Source organism: Hirundo rustica, chromosome Z (genome assembly GCF_015227805.2).
Source record: "Hirundo rustica isolate bHirRus1 chromosome Z, bHirRus1.pri.v3, whole genome shotgun sequence".
Classification (NCBI taxonomy): Eukaryota; Metazoa; Chordata; class Aves; order Passeriformes; family Hirundinidae; genus Hirundo; species Hirundo rustica.
Genome location: NC_053488.1, coordinates 45,706,576 through 45,729,046, shown reverse-complemented (window position 1 = coordinate 45,729,046; position 22,471 = coordinate 45,706,576). Strand labels below are relative to the sequence as shown.

The 22,471-nt window shown below is 37.7% G+C and overlaps 1 protein-coding gene across 4 annotated transcripts in view; it reads right to left on the bottom strand.

Annotated features, from left to right (window-relative positions):
- Window positions 1-21,439, bottom strand: part of MCC (MCC regulator of WNT signaling pathway) — a 180,021-nt gene extending 158,582 nt beyond the window's left edge. Inside the window, exons 1-2 of one of the 4 annotated variants that reach the window (XM_058424027.1) lie at window positions 21,143-21,433; window positions 16,533-16,763 (exon numbers count right to left, since the gene is read on the bottom strand). Coding sequence is in view for 1 of the 4 variants with exons in the window: in XM_040089723.2 (XP_039945657.1) it covers window positions 20,800-20,856 (57 nt within the window). In the remaining 3 variants the exon portion in view is untranslated. Of the gene's footprint in view, window positions 1-16,532; window positions 16,764-20,799 lie in introns of all 4 variants that reach the window. The other 3 variants (XM_040089723.2, XM_058424026.1, XM_040089726.2) reach the window with 3 other exon arrangements.
- Between the last annotated feature and the right edge of the window lie 1,032 nt (window positions 21,440-22,471).

The following is a 22,471-nucleotide window of genomic DNA, read 5'->3' as shown; positions in this document are numbered from 1 at the left end:
GAGTAAGTGAACCGTCATAAGAACAGATTGAAACCACTAAGAACAATGGCCAGCACCTGGACTTTGTATCAATCAATCACGAAGCAGGGGACCTTGGAGAGTGCCAGAGGGTCACAGAGACCTGATGAAGACTCTCCTGACTTCATCCTTTGAGACCACTGACCCAATTCGAGACCACCGACCCAATTCAAGAGAAGAGTTGTGCACGCGTGAAGGACTCATAGCCTCATTTTAATACAGAGCGGGGATGGGAGGTGCTGGGGTTATGCATATGTATTGTATGTAAGAGCTTGGAAAATAAATAGAGAGCAAAGAGCCTTGTTTGGGGGGCGGCCACGCCTTTCGGAGATGACTCCCGTGCCGCCTGCCGGTGAATAAACATACCACTTTCTAACTTTAATTAGTTAGAGGGTCTTTGTCCGTGACTATATTGGTTTTCAATGACTTAGGTAAAAACAGTCAGTGGAACTATATAATCTGTAGATAAGGCACTACATTTTTGTCAGCACAGGTCCTTTTGTAGGCACACTTCAAATGGGGATGCCTTTTCCCCATTTTGCTATGCTTCTAGTTTGTAAATATGAAGTATATTCTCATTCACCTCTGTGCTGGACACCTAGTCAGGCTGTGGACTGAACAGATTCAACTCTACAAGGATAAATAAAATATTTAACATCTCTCCCACTCTTTTGCTGTTCATCAGCTGCAGGCTCAAGCACAGTATTAACAATTAAACCTATTTAGACCATGACAGTGCATTCATCTATGCTGCAGTCTCACGTCTTTCTCTCTTAAAATTACAAAAATAATTTTCCTTAGAAGTGCTAGAGCTCTTACTGCTGACCTTGCTGGATATCAAATCACAGCCACAGATAACACCATAACCTTGTTACCTGCAAGTGCAGATCACATTGATCTAGTTTGCTGGGCCTTGGCTGAAGGTCAGACATACCTGACTACATGAATCTAAACCAGAGCTGGAAGACAAAGTACTTGAAATTCAGCTCTACAAATTCTGCATAACCTTGGGCTCAGTGACATATATAAAGGACTAAATTTCCTTTCTATCTGTCCTGCTCTTCCATTATTCCCCTTGTTTTTGATTGAACATTATCTGGTGACTGCTTGCTTCAGCAACAGATTAAAAAACCCACAGAAATGTGATATATGACCTAAAGTTAATTCGTGTTAGGAAATGTGATATGTAATTAATTCACAGTGAAATGTAGTGATATGCAATATATAATTGATCTGCGTTCAGTCTGATTTAAGATCGGTAAACCTAAAGTGTGTTTAGGATTAACTGAGACTAAAACTGCACGAAAGGGACACGGGGGTTGGGAAAAGCCTCAAGACAACCAACACCCGGAGATGGGCGTGCTAACGATCGAACGATTTAGAAAAGATTGGTATCTTATCTGTTCCGGCCCAATTTAACGTTTCCAAACCTTCTCCGGACCCGGCAATCATAGCATTGTTCCACTCCGAGAATCTATTCAACTGACCCCGGACCTGAACATGAATACCTAATGAAGCTACCACGAAGCAAGAGCTCTATGGCCGCCGTCCACTCTCAGCGAAAGGCTGTATAAAAAAACCAGTGGTGCTGGGCACAATTTGTGAACAGAGCGGGTTACAGAGCAATAGGGTCCGTTACCACGTTCACCCAGTGGCAAAACCCCGGGGTTTGACACTGTTCCTTTTCATTGTGGCTGTGGAAGACTAAATTTAAGCCTCGAAATAAAATTCTAAATTTTGATTTACTGAATTCGGCTTGTCGATTTATTACAGAAATCAATGAGCTTTCTTGTAAGGCTCAGGTGATCACAGACAGGAGTTAATGGTGTTTTCTCATGTATCTACTTTGCATATTCAGTGGTATACTACTTGCAGGAAAAATACAAAGAGCAACAAATAAAAACCAGAGGACACCCTTCACTTTAATGCAATGATTAGTTTTAATTTTCAATCAACACTACTGCTTTTAACCTGCACTCCTCCCTTACTTTTTAAAATTAAGTTTGTCTAAAAAAAAAGACAAAGATGACATTTGGATGCTCCACATAAACATAAGCATAAAAGGAAAGTATCTTCAGAAAATATCAACTGTAAAAAATACTGTGCCCATTAAAAAAATAGGATTTCAAAAACAGAAATTAAACTATTTAATTAAAGCTATATACAGAACCAATGGTAATGCTGTGGTGAGAACTAGGCCATGGCATTTTGCCGGCAGCAGTGTCTAACCTCTGCAGCAAAAAGCAGTAGAGCAGGAATAACTTCCTAATTGACATGTTACAGCTAAGTTTCACTGTTTGCAAAATAGGTAATTCCTCAGGGTTTACCTGAGAATTGAATACAAATTTATAGTTGTAAAAATAGTTTTTATGATGAATAAACTATACAATATTGTTTTTACTTTGATAAAATATTTACATTCTAAGCCTGAACAAGTAATTTTAGGGATATATATGCACAACTTTATTGATCTCCCAAGACATGCAACAATTCCTAATATTTGTTTTAAAATTAAAAAGCCAGATGGATCAGTTAACAGAACTATTGTTGTGATGTGTCTGCTGCAGTTTTGGTTTTCTTGCTACCCCTTTACAAAGAAAAATTAAGATGTAGGCCCCGTGTGTCCGCTTCATTGGACAATCCCAGAGCTTGGTATCAACTCAGGGCATCAACTCTTGAAGTCTACATTCTTTAAGTGATCTTTTAAATTAAATTTGCATTTCAGTAAACAGGGCAACTGGAAATCGTATTACTCCATAATAAATGGAAATGCTGAGAAATTAATTTAATGAAGAAATATCCCAGACAAGCATCCAAAGCTATGTGACCTTAGGATATTTTTTACTGGGCAGGATACTCCAACTGTACAATCATAGAAATTCCTGTGAGGATACTTCCAAGGCAAGTGGGTACCTTCTCCTGATTTCACAATTTTCCTGATGAGCTTATGGCAAAACAGATAAGGGAAAGACGGGTACTACAACATTTTTTTCCACATCTGGCTTTTGGTTTGTGGTTTGGGTTGTATTTTTTTCTTTTCTAGAAAAAATGCAAGCCATGGAATAATGTTAATAGAGCAGGTTGACTGTTACTCAGAAGATATTCTCAAAGTAATGTATCCATGCAATGGACTACTGACCTCCCTGAAACCTTCGGAAAGAGAAAATACTACAGAATCTGCTACATAAGGTGAGTTGGAATAACTTAGAAAATACATAAGTTATTCATGCCATTAACTTCCAAACCTCAGGATGCTGCAGTAGACAGGGATTAGTTCAGTGCCATAAGCATCCCACTTATGACTGGGGCATGCTCTAACCACATCAGTGCAGTCTGAAATAAGTCCACTGCAGTTTAGAAGAAACTGTTTTCAGAAATGGCACATACTTGCACAGGGAATGCCTGGACTGCAAAAAGTAAGTAAATAAAAGTTACAGACTCAATGTTTTATAATGGAATAAAATGTACATAACTGAAGCCAGTGCTGTGTTTAAAACCAGCCAATCAAACAATAACATTATTTATTAAATGTTGGTGTAGTAGAGTTACATTTATTTAAAGCAGATTGTTTTATACATTTAGAAATTATTTCCCTACAATTACTTTGCAAGTTCTACTATCTATATTTTAACAATATTCCTTTTTGTTTATTTTAATAGATCTGAGACATTTTTGGTGGCAACAGCAGATTGACATAAGAAAATATCTGTAAATTAACACAAAGGCTGAAAGTCCACCTAGTTGAGAAACCCAGCAGATGAGTGTGAGGACTTTCATCTGGAATGTGGCTTGCTTGCATTAAAATACTAAGAACATTTGGAATCATGACACTTTGTGTTAACAATTAATTCTTCAGAGGAAGATCTGAAGAGGGTTATACTTTCCAGAGCACTACTTAGCCTAATGTGCAGTCTCATTCACAGAATCTCTGCCAAGTATTCCAAGGGGGTGGCATGAAGGGTGTTGAAAAATAGTAAAAGCACTGAGAATACACTACCCTTCTTTATTCTGCTACCAGCAAGAGGTTGGCTGGAAAAAGTAACAGTTCAAGCCAATGCCAGATGTTTCTATTCTGATTTAAGGAAACTGTGTGCTGGCTTGAAGGTAAAAAACCAGCGAGAGACTCCAAGTCAGAAAAAAACAATTTAATAGGAGAGGGAAAAAAAAAAAAAAATTTATATATATATATATGTATGTATGTATGTATGTATGTATATAAAAGCAATAGTACAAGAGATCACTGACAGAGTCAGAATACAACCTGAAACTGTGGTGGTAGCAGTCCAGATGAAGTGGTCTTGTTGAAGCAGTGATCCCGTAGAAAGGTCTTGTAGCTCTTGTCCTCTGGGAATCCAGTGGGTAAGGCTGCCTGTGCTTTCCCAAATCCCAGATTATATCCAGGTGGGAATGCCTGGCTCCTTCTCCTGGGCGTCTGAGCATCTCACAATGGGCTGATATAATTTTATCTGTCTTGCAATGGGTCCTTGATTTCCCATTAAGCAGAGATAACTCCTGGAGGGAGTTACCTATGAGTCATGCAGCAAGGCATTGATGGGCCATTAACAGAAGATAGTCCAGAGGGAGGGGGCAATAGAAACACTGCTCAACCTAGTTTCAACAGCTCATGTAGATGGTGATAGAAGACACTTTGGGCCCATTTTACATTGCAACCTAGGACACTTTGAGAAAAAAAATACATTCCAGGTGACATGAGGTGGATTCAAGTGACAAAAAGTTATGCATAAAAAGTAGCCAGGTTTGGAGTGCCAAGAGTTACAGAAGACATGCTGGTCGCTATGGTACCGCTTCATAGTAAGCACACCCAGTTTGTGTATTCTGCATAACACGCCCTGAGGCATCTACCTCACTCTTCAGTTAAGGAATGTTTTCTGTCCTCATATCTCTATCCTACTGGGCATGTCAATATGTATAAAAAGAGGGGTAAAAAGCACTTAGTTATTTGCTGCTTTGGCAGTCTACTTGTGATTGGTTTCCTCAAACATATTATCAAGCTTCCATCACATCACAGATGATCAGAGGTACTGCAGACCTAGAACTTCAAAGAGCAGAAGAGTTTTAGACATTGGGCACAGCCTAATCTTTCATAGAATACACAATCTCTCTGAAAATATTTCCAGAAAAACTAGCGCACTTTACATGGAAAAGGGCAGGGGAAGGCGAGTGGGAGGGAGGGATTTTGTTGCAGAAACTGATTTATGCTGCTTTGAAGTGGTTTTTCATGTGGTATCAACATGTTTTTCTTTACTATCAAGTAAAGTATAGTTGGAGCATAACTTTGCCTTCTTCATACAGGCAGAGAAAACAAATGAGATTTCCCCATCAGTCCTACACTTTGGGAGTTTCAGTAGCACATCTATCTTAGCCAACAGTAAAGAGAAGGCACGTTTTTAGCTGTCCTAACTGTGACAACCAACTTGGACATCACTGTAGTTAAACTGGCAAGAACTCAGAATAATTGACTAAAATTACCACATCATTACAAGTCTCAGATTAGTCTACTAGTGAAATAAATGTGATGTATAAATATGGCAACTTCACATTATCTATTACAACCTTAAGTGCATTAAAATAAATTTGAAGCATTTTGTCTCACCAAGATTTTACAAAGTTCCAAGAATGAAGTATTTTATTTGTGTGTTGACATAAAAGTGTGTGAAATGGCTTGTGGAGCCTCAAGGTCACCAGCTGTGACCAACAAAAAACTGTATGGGAAGAATCATCTGATTTCGGAGGAAGTTTAGTCAATCAGTATCCCTGTCAAGATTAAATCATTGTCATACCACTGACTATGGTAAAAACATTGCTAAAACAGCTGATCAAATAGGCACTTAGAAGACAAAAGAAATGAACACTTCTCCCATAACAAGTTTACAGCAAGTAATACCAATACAATACACTTTTACTAGAAATACTCAAGATTAAAACAAGAATTAAACAACACTGGAGAGTACTGCTTAATGTCTTAAGGTATTTACAAATACACTTAGATATACTCTTAGAGATACAGAACTCAAGTAAATACTCAAAATCTATTCCTGGAAAAAAAATCCAAAGACTGTAATTAAAAAACCAAAACAAACAAAAAAACCCCAACCAACAACAACAACAACAACAACAAAACACCAAAACCAAACCAAAACAAACAAAAACCACAAAAAAAACCACCAAAAAACCAAACCAAACCAAAAAACCAGTAAGCTGAACACGGGTATTGGAGATAAATCTGGTTCTGGAGAGAAGGGCAGAAAGCAGGGGACAGCAGAATTCGGCATTGTAAAAAAATCTGCCAGCTGCCAGACTGTAAGAAGGGAGAGCACTGAGGAAAGAGGATTGTTTCAGAAAAAAATTATTCAAGTTCACCTGGGCATTTCTGACAGACCAGCCAGACTACCTGGACTGTCCACAGTACACTAAAAGGGAGGACAGTAGTTCTGGTGAAGAGGGATTTAAAATGAAAGGAGCTGGGCTTTAGACAGAGTGAAAGCAGAGGCATCTGCTGGAACAGCAGCTGCCCACAGAGGTGATGCAGACAGCTGGCAAACAGCAGCTGCAGCAAGATAGGCAGCTGCAGCAGGACAGGCAGGAGCTGTCCTGGGAAGATCCTTCACGTTGTCCATGTGAAACTGAAGTTTCAACTAACTAGTGAATACAGTACTTTATAACAAAATAAATGTAAGTCAGAATGCTGAGAAGGTTCAGAATTTCCTTAAATTAAAAAAAAAGAAAAAAGAAAAAAATAGTATTAATAAACAAGATGACAACACCAGATCTATCAAGATTAATTATTGCTTAAGGAAAACGCTTAACTCAATGTATTTTACATTTTGCATATTTTAGAAAGCTTATTTTATGCCAATTCATTTTCTTACTGACTGCTGGAAATAAAAACACCTTGAAGAAAGCAGAAAGCAGAGTGGCCATGAAATCACGCTGCTGGCAAGGGAATGGACGGGAGTCTCTTTAGGTAGACTCCTCTCAAATAATAATAATTAAAAATTTAAAGGATTATGTTTCGGGGTGACAGAAGCCCTTTAAATTAAGCATTTATTAATGTACTTAGTCAAAGTCCACAACATAAAGCTCCAACAGTTTAAAAAAAGTCTACTTCAAATATTCACCATAAACCCAAACTCCCTTGATGATTAACTGCATTGCATAATTGTGCCTCTTAAGAGGTACAGTCAGTAAGATAAAAAATACATTGTTTGTGCAAATTATGATTCCTCATGACTTGCACAGACCTCTGGCCCCTTGAAAGCCATGCTGATTATACCAGGGTAGTTTTTATGAAATGAGCATGACATGCTTGTTTTATTTTATCCACAGTTTTCATCTCAATCAAGACTGTCTGTTAAAGAATAATTTATTCTTATGTCAAGCCCTTTTGTTATTCTTTGCAGATGAGTCATCAAGGGAGACTAGGTCTCTGAAATCTTTGCTTTATTAAGATAGTGAACTTGCCTTATTCAAGAAAGCATGATGTAACCATAAGACACCGATAAAACCTGGACAAAATTCAATGCAAAATAAATAATTAATTTGAGATTAAACAGACAATAATATAACAACATTTTTGAGTGAACTAAGTGCCAAGGAGAGATGTTAGATCATGTACTCCGTTGTTAAAGACTGTCATCCCAAGAACCTCAGCTGAAGCTACGGAAGTACATTGTTACCAAACAATGTATTTTAAAACAAGAGAAACATAGAGACACGGAGTTTATGGAAGAGCTAATTCCTTAAATGGGAAAATCTAAAATTCGCTGAAATCTATAAGAGTGAAAACTGTCCTGCACTGCTACTTGCTTTAAATATGTGACACATAAATGGATGCACTGATAGGTGTCCATTAATTTCCATATCCTGTGTTGTTAGCTACATATCATAGAAAAGATAAGATGTAATTATTGCCATTTCTCTTGCTCTGTTGGTACCTATGGTTCAGAAGATGCCAGATAGAACACAATTTGGACACTGGACAGTCTGGATATTCAGTAAGAACGAAATCAGTTTCATGAATCAGAGAAGAAAAGGTTTTCAAAATATCAGACAGCTGTCCAAGTAATATTTTGAGATTATTATTTCTACCACAATATAAAAGCACATTAATTTAATAGGCCAAGTGGTCAATCTTCAGTTAAGACCAAGAACTAATCAGGATGATCAGAAAGCAAGGAGAGGCCTCTCACTATGTCTATTTTAACGGTAGCTGTAACGCTCTCAGATATGTTCTCTAGCATGCTCAGACTAAGATCAGCTTTTTGATATAAAGAAAACAGACCTTGGGATTGTCAGATTTTACATTACACATATTATTCAAGTAATCCTTTGGGGAAACAAAATCCTTTTCTCTGGAGCATGGCCAGAGAAAGCAGGGCTTACAGGAATAGGAAAACATGAAGAAAAACATGGGGAAATGTATTTATTGTCTCAGTATTAGAAAAGAAAAATATATTGGCACAACAGAAACAGAAAAACTACATGTCATTGACCAAAACATCTTTTTTCTCATATATTTAAAACTGGAGCCAGGACAAAAGAGAGGAGGAAGAAATATTTTAGAGACTATGATAAAGCTCTAAAATAGAACATAAAAATAAGCCAAAAAAGATAGTTACAGCAGTCCTTTTAGACTATAACAGGGTAAGAACAAAGCTAGAATATTATTGATAAACGCTTTATAAGAACCAAATGGCCAGATTTTAGAGATTCCAACTAAGTGTGCAAAGAAGGAAAAAATTAAATCCAGGTACTTACAGAGCAGAATGTGTCAGCCTCATTTCCCAAAACATGACTCTGCAAATAATTTAGCTTAAGAAAAAAGTTTCAAACAATGTCTGGTTCTTTCCATCAGCAAATACTTTGCCTACAGATTATCTTCTTCTAATTCAAATGAAAAACAGATGTCCTTCTCCCAATGCCACTGATGTTTTAAAGGGGTGAGTAGATAGACAACATTTTGTGTTTTCAGAACACTGAAGTCACTCAGTGTTGCTCAGAACAACTCTGTAAAGATAAATAGATACAAACAAGAGTAATATCTTTACTCTTCCTAAATTGAGCATTAAGCTTAATCTTTATTTAATATCTTTACTCTTCCTAAATTAAGCGTGAGGAAGGGAGGGATCACCAAGTTTCCTCTTGCCCTGGGACAAATACACTACATGCACTTACTGCTCTTCCTTTTAAAACAATTAGCCATTTGGAATCTCTGCTCGCTCTAATGGCTTTCTGCCTCACCTTAACTGGAATTCATGCCAAGAATGTTACATGTTAAAAAAGATCCAAGTAATCCTACTGTAATTCTCAAAAGATGCATGCTGCAAACAACAACTGACTATTATTGCAGCTTTAGAAGGCTCCAGGATACTATATTCCCATGTGTTTTTGCTCATGTTCTGCAGCTAACCCAGCAGAAAGTTCTGCAATAGATCATCTACATTGCCATTTGTGACTCAAAAGAAAAGCATTTTTACTTGTATTCCATTCAGCATACTGTTTTTCCTTTTCCTAAAGGAATTTAATTATTTTTTTATCCTGTGTATGGAATCTACCAATCACCAATCAGTTCACGGGTTTAATGAAGGGGAAAATCAAACTGCTTTTAATTTTTTTTCCCATTATAAACACATATTTTCTGGAACAGTTAAAATTACCTTTTACAATGTGTTCCAACACATACAAAAACTTTTCAACAGAACCAGAAGACACCAGTTCCCATTTGTCCACAAAACACTTGGAATAAGCTCTCCTTAAATCTGCACTGAGCTTTTTAATAAAAGTATGAATCAATCTTATACTGGTAACTTCAGCTTTCGTACAAAAATTCACTAAGATCATGGGTAGGCCTACCTCAGGAAACACTGATAATTTACCAGATTAGTTAAATCCACAAATGTTAGTTTGTCCAACTAACATAAAATTATGTGATCTTCATTGGCCTACTGTCGGAATCCAGGGCATTCTTTTGGTTGCCCTGGAAGGTCAGAGACCTGACCAGAGGGGCCTAAGAGTTGGACAGGTGGGTCTGAGACCCTGGCACAGAGCCCAGGAAGACACTGGCTTTGATCTCAGTCTATGGGAAAGGCTTCTAATATTGAGAGATTAATTACAGGGCACAAGAGTGTGAAAGATAGTAGCTTAGCTTATCACAGGGTGAAAAATCACAGTTTTGGGTTCTCTAGTATAGAATTAGATGGGAGAAAGATGGAGGATTTTAGGTGCTGTCTCTTGCTTCTTCTTTCTTCTTCGTTCACTCCATTTTCTGTGGTGACGGTGGCACAAAGTAATTTAAGGAGATTGGGTCAGAGTAGAGATGACCTGTTTAGTATTGGTAATAGGTATTGGCAAATAACTATAAATAAAGAACACATAATAATTAGTATAAAAGACAGTGACCTCCCAGTGCGTGGGGAGTTGTCAGATGCCCAGGCAGCTGCACAGATCTTAGCTGGGCAGAGAAAGAATTGTAAAATAAGAAATAATAAACAAAGCACTCAACCTTGAGAAATCAGAACCTGAAGACTCCATCTCTTTCTTGCGTCTGGCTCAGGACTTTTCAGAAGGCAAGGGACTTTAAAACCACCTGAATCTTGGGAGAAACACCCGAGAGTCTACTGCTTAGACAGTATGTTTTGGCAGCAACTATTTATCAAGCAACAACATTAATGAGTTACTCTTTTAATATCACTCAGTCTTAAATAGAAGTATTTTACTAAAACCAAACAGAATCCTCTCAGCAGTACTGTAAAACTGCAACTTCCAGGTAGTTTAGGACTGCAATTTAAAAAAAAAAACACTCTGCAAAAGAAACAGTCACCCCCCCAAAAAAAAGAAAAAAAGAAAAAAAAAAGAAAAGAAAAAAAAAGTATTATATTATTTTTGTGTCCACAGATTTTAAATGAGTATGTTTTAATTATAATTTGTAAATATTGTCAGGCTTGCAAAAAATATTTCTTGGAACATGACCTAGCAAAGAACTGTACTCTCTGTCCTTTGCAGTATCTTTTTACTTCAGTGTTCATTTTAGTTCAGCCCAATGAGAAGCAATGTTTTTGTGGGGCTTAAAAAAATGAAAAGAAAATTTTAATTTATATTGAAAAATTACTACAGTGAAATGAGTTCATAATCATAATTAATGTATTTGGCATATAACTATAAATTGCATACAACTTATTAGGATGTTGTCAGGTCTTTATCTTTCTGCATATAAAATTTTATGCAGGAAATGCAGCAGCACTGAAAGAAAAAACACTCAGGTTAATATCATGAAACACTGCAGCAATGCTGAAATGTCCATGCCTTCCCTCTGGTCACAAAGGTCTCAGTTTATCTAGGTCTATTATTTTATCTAGATCAATTGTTTTTCATAATTTCAGACAAGTTAGTAAACCACCAGATGGAACAGAACTAAGTTACACTTCAAAGCCATTTATTCTCTTTTACAGAAAGAAGAGCAATGAAAGCATTCAGTAATGTTTTCTTCTCCACTTTTTGTTTCGAAAACATTTTGTTTTCCCTTTTAAGCTGCCATAAGGTCTGGCTTTAGGCATGAAGAAGAAGAAATAGTAGTGGCATGATGAAACTTCTAGGCATATGACATTTGCAAATTACTACTACTATTGCTGAGAACAACCTAACTAACTACATTCAGAGAGCTTACAAATGCCACAGCAGAAAACAGTTACTGAAGAGGAGGATATTTCATGAGATTGCATGAGGGCTCTCAGGGAAAAGGTAAAGGTACCCTTATAAGATCTATTATTGCTTATGGTCAGTAGTCATCAAACCTAAACTCTGACAGTTTAGGTCTGAGGAGACAGCTATTTGCAAAATAGTTATGTGACACACAGGAATTCCAGTAAAACTCAGCCTGGCCATAATAACTTTTGAGTTCTCCAGGAACTCAGAATTCTCTCAGAATGTCAGTTCGTCAAGGAAGCTTGACTTTGTACAAAGTATTTGACAACAAAAAAGTACAACTCCTAAGGCAAAAAACTCAAACCATAAATTCTCCATAAATCTTACTTTCGTCATTAGGCTTTATAAATACTGTGTTAAGTTACTGAGGGTAGTTTATAAAACGTAGCATGGAACCAATAATATTACAAACAACCATAAGGAGTATATCTAACCATACTGAAAAAATACTTATTTCTGTATTTCTTTACATTTTCTTATGTTGGGAGGGCTGAAAAGATTTCTGTCAATATTTTAATTTTAATGACAAATTTTCATATATAATTACAACAGAGTGAGAACGTGTAAGCCAATTTGCAGAGTCTTAATGAATATTTCCACTCATTAGAGATAATGAAAATCTAAATCTACAGAAAATATATATCATTCATACAGACAGTTAATTTGCATGGGAAATCCTGACATGGGAATGCCTAAAGCATGTTGCCACCAGCGTCAAAAAGCCTACTTTACCAGCATCAAATCCCCACACCAAACCTCCATCCCTCAGAATCTTTGATCTCAAAGACCATCACAGAGTACATAAACTGGTATATTATTACTACATGCAACAGAAAAGTTCAGTTAAGCCCTTCCATGCTACTTGAGAAGCAGAAATTCTTATCACAAGTAAAACCTGCAGCTAGAAGTACCATGCAATGTCACAAAGACAGTAAAACCTAAACATAAGGAAAACACCGAGAAGTGACATAAGCACTTTTTCTTTTCAATTATACATAAACTACTCAGAGCCCCAGAAGAGGAATGTAATTACACCCCACTATAGGTGACCAAACCAATGACACAGCTTCTCTTCTTGCCCTCTCTTCCCACATACAGCACAGAAAATCCTGCCATTGCAAACCTTAACCTTGCCATGGATTCTTCTTTCAGAACCTTTTGTTTATGTGTCCCTTTACAAACTACAAATTCAGAGACTGCAGAGGAATACAGAAAAATACCTTCTGAAAGAAGAATCTTGTAGTTGTTCCCACACAGAGCCATTTTCTGGTATGCCTAAATCTGATCAAAGGCAAAAACACATTTTACTTTTCCAAGCTGGAAGAGAAGGAGGGAAAAGATTACAATCCTTATCTCCAAAAATCTTCCAGGAATGAACTCTGGCTTTTTTTATCTCTGAATAAAAACATCAAGTCTCAAAAAGCAATTGGACAATCCAATACTTTATTAATGATACTTTCACAGCATATATTTGTACTAACAGATTTTTCAGCATATAAGGCATTTTTCTAGTTTTTTTTAGGAGCAAGGAATATTAAAATATCAGGCAGGTAAGTTACATAATCTTTGTCTTTTTTTTTCATTAGGAGGCTGCAGAAGAGCATTATCAGTGCTGACAGTGTCTGGGCATTTTGACTAATCTTTCTATAGTGTTTCAATTTAATAATAGCCAAGCCTGGAACACACACTCGGGCTGATAAGCAGCTCAAACAAATCCAGGAAAAAAACCATTTTCTTTGAAGTCACTATGTTTTGAACACTGGAAATATAATGCACACTGTAAATTACATATATTGATCATGCCAGAGTACCTTAGCTTGACTATGAACCCAGTCTAAAGGTTGCATCCAGACTGATAGTCACTGTCCAGGAGCACGTCCATTAAAGTTTACCATTGAAGCATTTTCTTTAAATTATTGTAGACACATCAGTGTAACAGAGACACACAAGAAGTAGTTAAAATTTGTGATTATATTTCACATTTAATGTCTCCGCACTTCTCATGACAACAACATGGGAAAATGTCAGGTTTGTAAGGCTGACAAGTGCTCCGCAAAGCACATGTGAATCAGGAAAGAGGAGAAAGTTCAACCAAAGGTTTGCAAACTTTACCTCAGCATCTCTGAAGCACTACAGCTGAGAACACGATTGTAAGGCTAGAGGTGTTGCTACCTCCAGCTGGAAGTTTTACCCAGCTCTCCATTAGAAACAATTTAAGAAAGTTTCTCCTTAAAGTACTTTGATTTAAGCATACAGGGTTGTGGTGCTCGCTTTTCTAACAGTTTAGCAGTTAACACTATTCACCTTTTTGGTTTGCCTACTGTCAGGAAAAAATCAGTTATGCAACATTATCAAGGTTAAAATAATTTTAAAATATACCATGTTTGCTGTTTAATAACCACATTCCACTGTTATATTGTAAGGCTGCAGTATTTTAAAGGATTAATAATTTATCACATTTATGAAAACAACCTCTGGAGAAAACACACCACCTCTCCTGACAAGGTGCAGTACACCCTCCTGTGTTACAGCCTGCACAGCTTTGACACAGACAGCCAAGGCTATATCCAATAGCAGAGATGGAATTGCAGTAGAATATGGTGTTTACCTGCTCATGAGAGGTATTAGAAACACCCGAGCACATTTGTTGCACAACCAGAGACCATTCAGAAAGTGGACAAAGTATTAGGGTGATATTTACTCACTGATTTTCTGGCAGACTACCAAGTTCAGGAAGATAAAACAAATGTTTGAGATTTAATCCTACCTTGGAATACATTTAAAAATACTTCCCCATTCCATAAATGCTCTTTCCCCACACCTAGGTATAGTGACAGCACAAGCTGGCACTTGTTCTAAAGGAACAGAGGTATACATAGGAAAGTACCTGAGGGTGGGGATGGTCACAGCTGAATTCTTCCTCTGCCAGGGAGGCTTTGAGCGATGTTCTGCTCCTCTGCTGGTTACCCACCTCTCCCCACAGCTCCCTCACACTCACTGGACTTGTGTACACAACTTCAAGCCAATGCAACCCCTCTTATTTCTGCAATTCTTCTTCTACAACATTCTTCATCAGAGACTAGTTTATAAGTAGAGTAGCAGTGGAACACAAGTTGTCCTATTACATAATTATGTCCAATATTGTCCTACCGTAAAATTACTAAAAAGTCAGAATTTAAGCTTTCAGACTTGGTCCTTTCTTCACATGTAAGATTTTGGTGAAATCCTTCGTAAGAATTTATTATTCTGCTTCCTACACAAGCACCAGCACCTTCCTTCCCCTTCCCTAAATTTTAAACACCTTGTTGTTGAAACAAACAAATAAGTTAGTAATTTTCCTAAGACAAACAGCCCATCTGTCTATTCCAGTAAATGTTAAAAGGTTAAAGAATATGAACCTGTAGCTAATGCTGTCACATACAATATCTGTATCCTAAACATTGACCTCCAAACATCAAGAAGCAGGAGGTGCAAAGAGTGCACCTAAAGCAGCATGCTATCTCCTAATTTTGCCATGCAGAAAGTCATAAAATAAACTTTCAGATGTTAGACACCATCAACTCATTAAGCAAGTGCTAAAAGAACACAATTAACAGTACATTATACAAATCAGCTGCAATGCTGAATGTATTGCTTTACTATAATACTAGCCCATATATCATTACAAAATCTCTTAGGCACAGTCTTACTACCAGCAAATTCACAAGGCTCACTTAATGAAGATTATAGCCATGAAGACAGCTTGGCTTTTAATTCAAGGATAAAATATATCTCTTAAGTAAACAATTGAGAAAAATATCATTAAGCTCAGCACTTAACATTTCCTTCACTTCTTGCACTAATAATTTTAACTGTCCCAGCATTACACATGGGCATAACTGCTGGCTACATTTAGTCCAATTAAGTGTACCAGGTTAGACCAAAGCTCTCTCTGTTTCAGCACACCATCTCCACAGTGAATGGCCAGAGGAGCAGGTAAGATCAGTATGTAAGGGATACTCAGATCCTCAGAATGCTGGAGTTTAAAGCCAGACAGTGCCTTGAATTTGGAAGAAAATACAGATTAGGCAATCCAGCTCCTTCTAGATGAACACCTCTTGTTGCAGAATAGACAAATGTAATGGTTTCAATTTAATAATAACCGGGCGGAAACACCAATTAATGTAGGGGGTTTAGTGTTAATATTTTTGTGGGAGGGAGAGATTAGGAGAAAAATAAACATAGCAGGCTTAAGCTTAAAAATGAACAAAAATTAGTTTTATTAATACACACTAAAAGAATAGAAAAAAAAAGAAAGCTGGAAAAAAACCCCTAAAACAGAATGAAACTTCAAAAACATGCTTCTTTCCTCTTACAAACTATTAACTTTCTTATTGAACAACATAGAAAGACACAACTTAGGGTTTTCTGTTTCAGTTTCACCACTTAGACGTAACTACTCATTACTTAGGAGAAGAGTCCTTCTAAGATCTTTTTATTTTTGACATTTGCTATAAGACAAAATAGTCCATGCTCTCTGACACACATCTGCTGCCGTCCGGAGTTTTCACAGACTGTGATGTTCTATATGCAGAGCTTCTCAGTGTATCTGGGGTATTATTTACGAATACTTCTTCTCATCTAAAATTATCTTTGTCTCAAAAGGCTAAGACCTCCTTTTTGACCCAGGAGCAGGGGTTTCAAAGTTCCCAAATAAATCTCTATTGCACGAGTTCTTAATTTTGACTAGAATAGCATTCTACCCAAATAATACTAAGATGCTGCAAAGAACAGTTCATTTCTTCATAATTTACCTTAGAAAAGTCCGGTTAAAAATGTCCACTTCTTCAATCCTGTTCCAATATTATTAGTTCTTTCACTTCTCATCTAACTGACTTCATGCAGTGTCTGTTCCATGTACCTTCTGTTTTTTTCTTTCTTCTTTCTTGCCAGGAAGAATTGTGCTTTAAAAGTTCCTTGTTGCCGAGAAAGGGTTAAATTTGCTCGGGCTTGCAAAGGCCACGTGCACGCGCCAAGCTGCAGGGCTGAAGAGGAAAAAATTGCAAGGTCGTGCTGGTAGAAGAAATTAGCAAACGTCTTTTTTCCACCCCTCGGTCTTATTCAGGGCGGTCCAGCTCAGAGCTATCACTAAGCTGCAAAAAAAGCTTCACTTGGGCTGCTCTCATGCGAGCAGCAGTTCTTAGAAGCTTGGCTGGGCCCGGCCCAGCCACCCAGCCAGCAATGGGGGGCCCAACCTGGGCTCCCCCCGCTCTCCATGCAGGCAGTAGCTTCTGAAAGCCCGGCCGGGCCCGGCCTGGCCACCCAGAAGGGCAGCAGAGCCCGACCCGACCCGGGCCCAGGCCCCGCCCCAACCACAATGTTATCTCATAGCAGATCACCGAAACAAGAGAGTGGGCAGTCACCAACAGATCAGTTTTAAATGTTCCTTCCGAAGTCGCACTTACACTTCTCATTGGTCAATTTAGCTGTCAATATCCCAGCTTGTGTTCTGATAGGTCTTTGTCCCCCCCGCCCCCAACCCATGCCATGGTTAGGGCAGGGAAAAACATTTTACATTTCTCTATATCTAGAAAACAAAATTGTGCCAATCTATGATAACAACTTAATAGGTACAAAGCATTTAAATTCTGATACAGACTTTCATTTTTAATGACGTAAAAAACTGTCAGCAATTATGGACACCCCACTATTAACCTGTGCATGTTTTCAGTAAAATTCATTATGTTGGCTTTAAAAATATGCCTTGTGTTTACAACAAAGGCTTTCAGAATTGTATGAGTAAGAAATTGAAGGGATCTAATGAGAGCTTTAATAATTTGGGTATTATGTTATGCATTAAAATCACATCCTTCCTTGATGTGAGCCTTAAAGGCAATCTCTGCAAAATGTGCTAAGCCTTAATATGGACAGGCAAAGGCCCATTTCAGAACAGTAGAACAGACCTTTTTTGGCCACTGTTGGCTACTTACAAAGGTACCATAGGCTGTTGTAGATCCTCGCAGACTACACAAGTGTTGCCCCTCTTATTGTATCCTATACATACCAAAAAACCCCCCCAAACCAAACCAACCATCAAACCTAAAACCACCTTGCTATGTAAGAACAAGGTTTGTTCTAACTGTCTAAGCAGGTACAACATGACAAATCCACCATGCAAACAGCAAAATGGATAATCTTTCTTTCTTTGGACTTGAAGGCAAAGAAGAGCAGAAGAAATGGGATAACATGAACTGATACATTTCAATAACAAAACAGCTTGAACTCTAGAGCTAGGGAACCCCAGAGTATGAATTTTGTGGAGGTCTGAATGACCTACCACAGAAATCAGATTTTTTTCCTTCTTCTTCTGCTTTCTGCATGACCTTTGGATGGGGGCAGGTGAGTAAATAAAGACTAATAGAAATGCTGTTTACCCAGACAAGAGTTTAGGAATAGCAAACAGCAACTATATGCAAGTTTCTACAATCACACTGTGCCTTGGACAAGGAACATATCCTTTAATTCTTGCTGAAGACAGATGTAAATCATAGGTAGAAAGTTCTAATACAGATGGAATGAATTGCAATACATTTATTTGCTCTTTCGTCTAGAAGAAGAAGGCATTTATAATATCTTCAGGGCTTTGTAGCTTTCCTGTTTATTTAAATAACAGTAGTTTCGTGCCTAGAGCTCCACATACTGAGATAAAGAGATCAAGGCACCTACATGAAAACCCACAGCACATCATGTGAAGCACAGTATTTCTTGGCCTGTTATCATATTTGCCATTCAGATAAGTACAACAGTAGCAGCCCACTGTAATATCAGCATATGAGCTGTCTGTAGAGATAGAGGTGTAGTAGCTGAACACAAACTAAGACATCAGTCATTTAATCAAATTCCCATTGTAGCCATTTTCCCATTATTTAAAGGAACACAAGGCTACTGTCCGTTGCTCAAAAGTAAACATGGTATGTAGAAGACAGAGACAGAAAGTAAGGAGAAGAGCATAGCAAAGATGGGAAAAACACAGATTTACCCAGGATTTTTTACCTTCAGTTATGGCAAGTACCAGTCAGCAATAGGGAAAGGTCAAATAGGAGCATAGTAATTATAGAGAGCTGTTTGAGAAATAAACAATTAGGGGAGAGCAGCTATATACTACACCTCAGTGTATTTAGGTATCTTCTTTTCTCTGAGAGGTGGAATATAATGGTTTTTTGAAACCTCTGTGTTTCACTGAAAACCCAGAGTTCTACCCAAGATCACTGTTGAAGCTGACCCAGCCCTTTCTGGTGACTAGCTAAGGCTCACTAACACAAGCAGCTCAAACTGCAAAGATGATGATGAGAAGCAAGTAAATGATGATAAGCAGCTGGGGAAAGTTAGGAGTTGTATGATCCTCTCTGCTATGTCTGCAGTCAAAAAGGGGCCTATATTTAACCCACCTGTAGCACTGGAGTAAAAATGTGAACTAAGGACTAAAAAAACCTTGTTGGAGGGATAAAAAACACCTAAACAATCACAATGTTGCAGGGTCACAGACTCCCTTCAAAATCTCCCATTTAAAATATTAGAAAGAAAAGGTATTTCTCACAACTAAAGTTCTACATAGTTGATGCATGAAGGAAGCATGAATAAGTAATTTCAAGGTAGCAACATAAACACTACTCCAAATATTGACTCAAATATCAATTCCTTGAGACACTCCATGATCTCTGTCATCTTGCAAAGTCTTGAAAATTAAATGTTGAGGAGATAGAAAGTGATCACCATCAATACAAGCATAGTCAGGAACTCTGACCAAAAGTAACCCAGGCTTTTAGGCTGAATTTATGAATCCCACTTATGCTACAATGCCAACATAGAATTTCTAAGCAATACTTTGAAAAAAGTAACACAGAAATAATGAAACTGAACTATTTCTAGTTTATGAAGAAATATGTATGACATTTCTTTTGCCAGAACTTCCTAGTCACAAACCTACGGCCCTCTTGTACGACAAGGTACAGCATTTGCTTATCTCTCACATATTTACTGTGCTTCCCCCTACATTGTCTTCCTCACTAGCCTACTGATTTATTCCATTTATATTATTATCCATTCTATACCTGTTTCCTTTCCCTACACAACTAACTCCAGGAACTGTTAACTCTCTTATTCTGACAAGTATATCCTACCTAATATTCCTTTAAAAACCAAGTATATAAAGGATATGTCACAATAAAAGTTATATCAAAGAAATGGGCAAAAGGAACAGAGAAGAACTTCAGTTAAACTGGGACAAGACAGACTGCAGATTCAATTTCCTACAAAATGACCTTAATCAAATGATTGGGATTTCATAGCATAACTAAATTAGCAGATCTCAGTAAAGCCCATAAGGATTACACATCTAAGACATTTCAGTAACTGAGAAAGTATGCCACTTCTAAAATATTTATTAAGAATTTGCATAACATCTGCTATGGTTTTAATTTCAAATTTATTAAAAACACACACAGTCATGTTACACAAAGAACATACCCACAACTATAACAAATAACAGCTTTACTATGGTTTCCAGTGGAAAACCAGAAAGTTTTTTTTGCATTATTTGCTTTCTTTTTGGCAATGAAGGAAAGTAACCTAATTCATCTAACCTAAATAAACAGTATCACCTCAGCTAAATACAAGGAAACACAACTTCTGACAATGTTGTTGTCTTACCAATAAATATTTGTCATTTTCCACTCACGCCACTTTCCTCCTAAATTAATCGCCATCTGTTTAATCTCAACTGAGATCTCCATATTTCACCTACTGCAAAGATGAATGCTGGGTATAAATACAGCTCTTGGAGGGAAGGCAACCACTGCTGCAGGGTAACAGGAAAAGTGTCTCTACATGGTTGCAATCGTTAGCCTTTCACCATTCATTCAGAGCAAAGCTGCAAAAAAGTTCAGGTCATTTCCTGACTGGCACAGCAAGTTATAGCAGGATACACATTCTATTAATTTTTAATTGCACTGTTCATGGACTGAAACCCAAATGGGGAATGCCTCTTTTTAAAGCATAGAGAAGGGCACTGAAACTGCTTACCTCACTCAGCTCTGCAGGGGAGTCATTTCCGTATTTCATACCAACTTCAGAATTCATGATTAGACTTCTCAGGGCTCGATGATTTCTGCAGATTTTAATGCTTCAAAGCTTTGTTCAAGTGGTGCAATACTTTCTTCTCCAAAATGTTTTTCTCTTATACATTTTCCTCTAGAAGCCATGCTCTAGTAGCCATCTTTACTACACATTGAGGGTTTAAGTTAATGATGCAAAGTCTTCTAAAAGAGCCAAACTGGTTTTGACTGCACAGATAATCAATCCATTGCTGTGAAAGACTTGTTAATAATGTGAAATGCTCAGAGAATACAGGGAATTAAGTGCTTACCAGGATCCCAGGGTCCTCTTAGTCCATTTACAAGGCGTGCTCCATCTCTGCCATCAGCTTTATGCTGCTCTTTTCCATATCTCTATTAAAGAGCAACTCCCAGTGTTGCTAAACATACTCAGAAAAATTTGACGAGCTTCACACAAGTTCACAGAGAAATTCAAAGGAGAGTGCTGCTACAGTCCTCAGTATTTGGGGAGGCAGAAAGGAAAAGAGAAGAAAGCTCCCCGAGAGAAACCAATGCTGCACTTCACACTAAAGTTTCCCCTGCCAGTGAGCCTAGAGTTTAAGTGGTTTATGATCAAACACAGCTGTCTTGCTCTTGGCTAAAGTGTGCATGGAAGGGGCGGTGCCAAAAGCAGAGCGTATGTGGGAGGGAGAGAGATACAGAGGGTTCATTTTGGAACCACAGGCATCTCTCCAGCTTTCTGCATACTAATTACCATACAAAAAACTATAAAGTTAAGTAACGGGAAACACCACCTGGAAAACAAGAAATTGGATTCCTATTTCCCTATTCCTGTGTGCAATTAAGTAAGGAAAAACAGGGTGCTGTAGGGGGTGCGGTTTGTAATGATATCAAATGATCTCAGTAAGCCTGAAAGCACCATTAGAATGCTGCAGATTTTACATGACAGACTGACATTTTACAAAGAGTTCAGGAGATGCTACTGGAACAAGTGGAGGAAAAAAGCATTTGCTTTCAACATTCTGCTAAAAATCGAGGAAAAATCCTTAACAAACTGGATTTGTGGACATGCTGCACCCATTACACGACATGATGACTCCTTTTCCCCTTTCCTCTGTTCCCTAAAACACACTGACAGCCCCCCACACTTTTTGATTGGATTCTGATTTACTTCTTGAGTCAGATGTACAAAACACCGTCATCTGCAGCTGAAATTTTTCTGACCATCTCAATAAAATATATTATTAAAGTGCCAAATCAGTTCGGAAAAAAACCCCCCAATATAAGAATCAGGAATAAATGCTATACACAGTGCGACTCTATCCTTGGGCTCTGGCAAAAGCATTTTCACGGGAAACAATACACACCAAGAGCAGCATTTTGAAAATAATTGTGTGAGTTTTTCTTTCTCCTCTGTTACTCACAGATTAGTATCAGCATGCGGACATAGGGATAATTCACCCCAATTCGCTACAAGAAGTGCATTAAGATCTAGAAAAAAGAAAAACACACTTATATTGCTCCATGGTACTACAGAGTGGTTGCACATCCTGGGTCTTTGTTCTTTCTCCAAATCCAGCACCAGGAACTCCAGCACTCCTGTGGTTCATAGGGTAACAGGAATGTCACAATCTCTTTCC